Source organism: Anas acuta, chromosome 2, assembly GCF_963932015.1.
Source record: "Anas acuta chromosome 2, bAnaAcu1.1, whole genome shotgun sequence".
Taxonomy (NCBI): domain Eukaryota; kingdom Metazoa; phylum Chordata; class Aves; order Anseriformes; family Anatidae; genus Anas; species Anas acuta.
Genome location: NC_088980.1, coordinates 134009431 through 134015430, shown reverse-complemented (window position 1 = coordinate 134015430; position 6000 = coordinate 134009431). Strand labels below are relative to the sequence as shown.

General features: G+C 37.8%; 1 protein-coding gene across 1 annotated transcript in view; it reads right to left on the bottom strand.

The window, feature by feature from the left end:
- Window positions 1-626: 626 nt before the first annotated feature.
- TMEM67 (transmembrane protein 67) overlaps window positions 627-6000 on the bottom strand; it is a 30150-nt gene continuing 24776 nt past the window's right edge. The window contains exons 27-28 of the mRNA XM_068672257.1: window positions 3805-3947; window positions 627-3388 (exon numbers count right to left, since the gene is read on the bottom strand). Of these exons, the coding sequence (XP_068528358.1) occupies window positions 3308-3388; window positions 3805-3947 (224 nt within the window). The 3' untranslated portion in view covers window positions 627-3307. The remainder of the gene's footprint in view (window positions 3389-3804; window positions 3948-6000) is intronic.

Below are 6000 nucleotides of genomic sequence, written 5' to 3'. Positions count from 1 at the left end.
TGCCTTTTGCTGAGAAAAAGGCGAGCAGGGCACCTGCCTGACATTTCTGACGATGTGGGGTGAAGTACGAGGCTGCGGCAGGCACTGCTGGTGGAGGATGAGGTGCAGGAAAGAGGGACAGGGGTTCGGTGCTTTCAAATGGTGAGAAGGCACACTGGAAAAGGCCACGATACTGGCTAGAGAAAAGCAGAGACGCAGGGGAAAGCAGGTGTGGTTGCAGGAGGCTGGCTTTGAGGGCTTTGCTGGTTACCTTCTTCCGCCATCCCAGCTTCCTCATGATTTTCTTAGGAGCACGTTGCAACGTCACCCTCCCCAAGTCATCCACTGGTCACGCTTTGCAAACAAAGAGAAATGTTTTGGTGGCACTGCCACCTCGCCCACGCTGCAGCAACCTGACGGACAGGGTGGAAGTTTGAGCCTCACGCCAGCTGCACTTCTCCCCTCCTGTATGATTTACCTCCGTGCCATGTCCTTTTCTTACCCTTGTCCCAAGAGAGCTTCAGAATGAGCAAACCACAGAATGAGCAAACACCTCCTGCCCTGTTCTGAAACCTCTCGTGGTTATGGAAGGAAAACAGTGTTGTAGACTTGGGTCAGCTGAGTGAATGAGTGCAAAAAGACTTCTCCAATCCTTGAAAATGTCTTTATTGCTCAGAGGGACAGGTATGAAAGTTTGATATGGGATTATCAAACCCATAATCCCAGTCCTGTGGGATTAAAACATTTATAAAAGTTAAAGACGCTCAACACACGAATGACACATTGTAGCTGCTGACTAATTTACAAAATGAAAAAAAAGAACACACATTAAATTGGAAATACAATCATAAGAGCTATTTCTTGAACAAATACCAACCAATAGGAGAACATAGCACAGTTAACCCATTTCAAGCATTCAATAGTCATCAGGAATGAAGAAAATCTGTGAATTCCTGGAGCTTTTGACTCCTGTAATTATTTTCTAAAACATGTACAGCAACCGTGTTAGCTATATTAACATTTTAGATAAATGGCCTGGAAAACTAAAACACAACAGAGTAGTGTGTGCACTGAGGAGAAGTAGGGGAGCAAGTGACTCAACTGTTTTGACAGGACAATTTCAGGTTAATTTATCATTTATCTGCAACAGGAGTTGCCTTTACCAGTAGTTCTTTCAAACCACAAGGCCATTAAAAGCTTCCACATGCCCTTCCACATGCCATGCACAGAGAAAAAGCTTCTGTCATCACTGACAACGATGCTCAGTTCTATCACGGGACGTGCCGGAGTTGTAAGATCTGGCAAGTGTAATTACATGTGGTTAAGCTATGCAAAGATACTGCCCAGAGAAATGCATGGGCATCATACGAGCCTAACTTTGCCTTGCAAATGTCCTGTTGCAGACCATTTTTCAGATGGCTCCTTAGCTTAGTTTAGAGGTTTGGCACTCAGTACATCACTGACAGGTGACATGATAGAAACCTCACAACTAGTGAAGTCATACGTCATGGTCCTCAGTGGGAATATGGTTTGGGGCTGTTTTTATAGATCCAGAACCTAAAGGACACTTCTATTTACTATGCTCCCTATAAAGGCATTAACCTCGATTTTATGCAGTGGACATTTTGCTGCTGCAAATTATATATTCTCAACTTTTTTGTGGCATAGGGTGCACCAACAAACTAAGAATTGCGCACAGTAGTAGACAAAAATAAAGAAAGCATGGTATAGAAATGCTTATGCTAAGCTGCATATTAATAAATGGATGTCTTGCTGAAAAATCAGCCTTTCAGTTATCTCCCTTACAGCCTTACTTGGCAAATACACATTCTATCAGTTAATGGAAACCATATTGGACAAGAAAGCTACACTACTTTTGCAACACCAAAAGCAAATGCATTAGAACACGTGACCCTGAGATTTACATCCATATTCCTGGACATAAGTTTAAAATTACAATATGATATGGTATTAACAACACCTTCCTCTTTGTGAAACCAAGAAACACCTGAAAAACAATGCTGCTTCAACTCCGATAAGCATGTCTGCATTTAAAATGTGCTAGGTGCAACTAACCATGTCTTTCATCTCTGTTCTGAATAAGGGTGCTTGCCTCGACTTACTCCTTTATGTTTTTTTTTTGCTGGTGAGAGTCCCTTGTTGAATCATCTAAAGACAAGTCACAGTTACAAAAACAGCAAACAATATTTGTGTTTAATCATTTAATGAAAAATACTATTTTAAAAAAGCAGGGAGACTTTTCAAAGATACAAATGGGAGGTAGACACCTCGCTTTGAGGTGTTTTGAAGGCCATTCGTAATCTCCCTTAATACTTAACAAATGGCACTTGAACAATGATTAACTTGGCTAAATTTCAAAAATATGATAAAGGTATGGTTGTTAAGTCCAAAGATAACAAAGCCAGAAAATTAGAAAGCCTGAAGTATATGAGCATATATAGGCACCTGTGAAGAACACTTTAAGATATGAATAGTTTCTTCTGTTTCACTTGTGTGGAAACAGCACAGAATTAGTACTATTATTATTTCCCTGAGCAGCTCACATCAGATGAGAGAAGATCAGGATCAAACCCAAAATACCTACAAACATCTCCTCCGTGCAGTTATGACTAGCCTGCTTTTCTGCATTGCTGTAGTGATGCTGTATCTCAGACATAAGGAAACTTTGTCATGTATAGTCTACACACAAAAAAACAATGATAAAGAAAAGAGACAAAAGCATTTACTACTATGACACAATGAAGAAAAGCTAAAATTTCAAGTTGGAGTCACTATAAATAAGTGATTTTTAGATAGCCCTCTTGAAATATTAATTCAACTCAGAGCAAAGCCTGTGCTGAATAAAACTGAAATACGTTTGCTAAACATTATACCTCAAAATAAATTAAAAACAACAAAATGTAAAAAAAAAAGAAAAGGTATTTTCAGAAAATTTAAGAGTTGACAGCCAATCTTGCCAAAGAGAATGCTTGAATTATTTCCTCAAAATTAGTGTTCCATATCTTATCAAAAGCCATTAAATAATCTTTACCTTCTTCTAATAAAAACAACATTAAGTTTATTTCTGTCTTTTTTTAATTTATCTGTCCTTTTAAAGGCCTATGGCTTAGTGTTCACAATGTAAAAACATTTGTAAATATACAAAAATAAAATCTAATACCAGACAATATAAAAAATGATAAATTGCAAAACCATTACATTATGATTGAAAAGCACACCAGAATTAATCTGTAGGTCAGAAGAGATGCTTTGGTCCTGGACACAACTTCCATGATTAACTCCTCACCAAAGTCTGTAGACTTCTTAACTAAATGAGAAATCGTTCATCCACCAAGGTTTTGGATGTCAAATTCTTCTGCCCAACTGTATTACGAATAAACCTGAATATCTAACAACATAGAGAAACTGTATTAATGAAGATGTGCTTAGAACAGCAGGTTTCAATAGCCAACATAAAATAACTACATATTATATTTAAATCATAAATAGTGAATTAGGTGCCTTTAGCAATTTCAAAGTATCTTCCAATATCTTTTCACCTCAAAATATGATAAAATTGTGATTAATTTTAACAGATATTTGTGTTTTCTACTGAAAGCTACTTATAGCCTCTTTACTGATGACATGCATGTGAATAAAATTAAGCCTGTTTTCCAAAAAGAAAAATAATGAGTAACTTTATAAGCTCTCAGTATAATCTTCTGTCACCACATACTGCCCACAGGGTTTAGTTATCTAACTATATAAGCTTTCATGCCAACCCACATTTTAAAGATACAATTGTATTCTTAAATTAAAATTTACCTCCTGTTGCAAGTACGTTAGAATAGCTGCTAAAACAAAACTTTGGGAAGCCAGATCCACAATGGAGAAAAACAGGATATCAAAGATGAGCAGTGTTGTCTCATTGCCGTAGTAGAGAACATCATCGAAAGAGTGTCCTTCATCTACAGAAAGAAAGGAATTTTTGAAAAAAGGATTATTTCTGTGAATTACAGCTTTGTGAAGTTCATCAGTCCACACTGATAAAGCTGGTAAGAAAAAGTAAACTTACAGCAAGGGTATTTTGTAAGGTAGTTACGGTTTTCCATTTAAGCAAAATACTAGAATCCTTTTCAGTTATGAAATGGTTTTAATACTGACAAGAACAATAGGAAAAGCTCATGTGCCACACACAACTTCATTCACTCCAGAAGTCTCAAACAAATTGTTAAAAAAAGGCTGTCTTGAACAAGAAGCAGACAAAACTTCCTCATCGTTGAGATTTTTAACAAGTGTTAACTCTGTGCCCAACTCAACAAAACAATGACACACATGCTTAAAACCCTAATCATGAGGAGCTTCAGAGCTTAGTGTTATCTTTGCTCATCTGCTAAACAATCTTCCAAAAAATGGGTCTTTTAAGCTTAAATTACCTTTTTCCATTGTCAAAACAGTTTAAACCACTTATCAACTTCTTTGCTTTGTTACCAAGCACCACTCTCAAAAGATAAAACACTTAACTACTGAAAATAGGTTCTTTTACTTCTTTCTGCTTTTTATAAGAATGTTTAATGCAACTTTTATTGGCAACAGTTTATTTTCATTACAACCTGAATACACCTGACTTCCATGAAATCCTGACTTGTATCTAAACTAGGAACTATGGCTGTCTAAGCCATCTCACAATGTATTCAGAGCAATGCTTGTGATGGTGATGTTTCAAACAGTGGCAGTCAGGAAACTAAAGCTGAATACTATCTGATTGTCCTAGATACTAGTTACCTGGTAATATACATTACCAAATACTGTGCTTTGCCTTAATAGGGAAGGAGAGCCTGATCCTTTGCTGAATTATGTGTAGCTCAGACATCTGGGATGAGAAAAGACATCACACATGGCTTCTACTTCGTCTGAAAGCATGTACTGCATTCCAGACTACATAGCAAGGTTTGTGATTCAAACAAGGGGGTCAGCTTTTGCAGCCCTGGTGTCTGAGAGAGCAGCGTTAAGTTCTGCACAGCTCAATAATTAAAAGTGGGGATTGCTATTATATAAAGACAATGACATATTTAGGAGGTGTGATGGTCATCTGGTAATACCAAAGGATTGGATTATGGTTCTGATAGAGTTTGAAGTTTCTGAACAGTGAGGCTGGAGAGCCAAGGATCTGAGGGACTCAAAATGAGGGCCTGCATTGTCACAGATCACTAGTTAATATTCAGGTTTCACGAAGGTGATGGCCATATTTATGATTAGGGGTAGAATAAGGGTCTGAACTAAGTCTTTCAAAGATGAAGCTTGGAAAGACTTTTGATGGATTCCGAACAGCTCAGGGACTGAGGAAACAGACTGGCATCAGGCTCATACTCCTACTGGTTCACAGCTCATTGCAACGTGAATGCTGATCCCTAGGCTGTGTGTTACAGGAGGAGACCACAACTCAGGGTTTCAGAACCTTGAAGGCTGAAACATGGTTAAGAGCTTTCATTAAACCTGTTCTTACCACATGTACTTGGAAACACTTATGGCTAGGTTTAGCATGGGCTTGGGCTTCAGGACCGTGCATTGGAGAACCCAAGTGTTTGATTCCGCATAGCCCCAGGGACCAGAATCAGAACTTGTGTCATCCCTGTGCCTGCTGAAATACTCGTTTTGCTGTAGATATTGGCAACACTTAAAAGCTTCGAAATAAAATATTCAAGAACCTCAATTACTCCGTACAGTCTGCAAAGATGTGTGGTACATTAACATCAACTATTCCACTAAAGCGTCCTCACTGTGATCAATATCCTCTTTAGAGAAATTGTCTTTCTGTATGTTTAGCTGTTTCAAAAGCGATTTATTTCTATACAAAACAAAACACTGAGCTATTTAAATACTGTGGCTCTTCTTTCCATTTACAAAGTGTATATTGGATCTAAATAGCAAGTCAAGGTAGCACTTCCTAAACACGTACACAACTCTACTCAGTATTTTCAGTTGTCTAAAAGAATAAAAAATTGCAATTAAGTTACATAA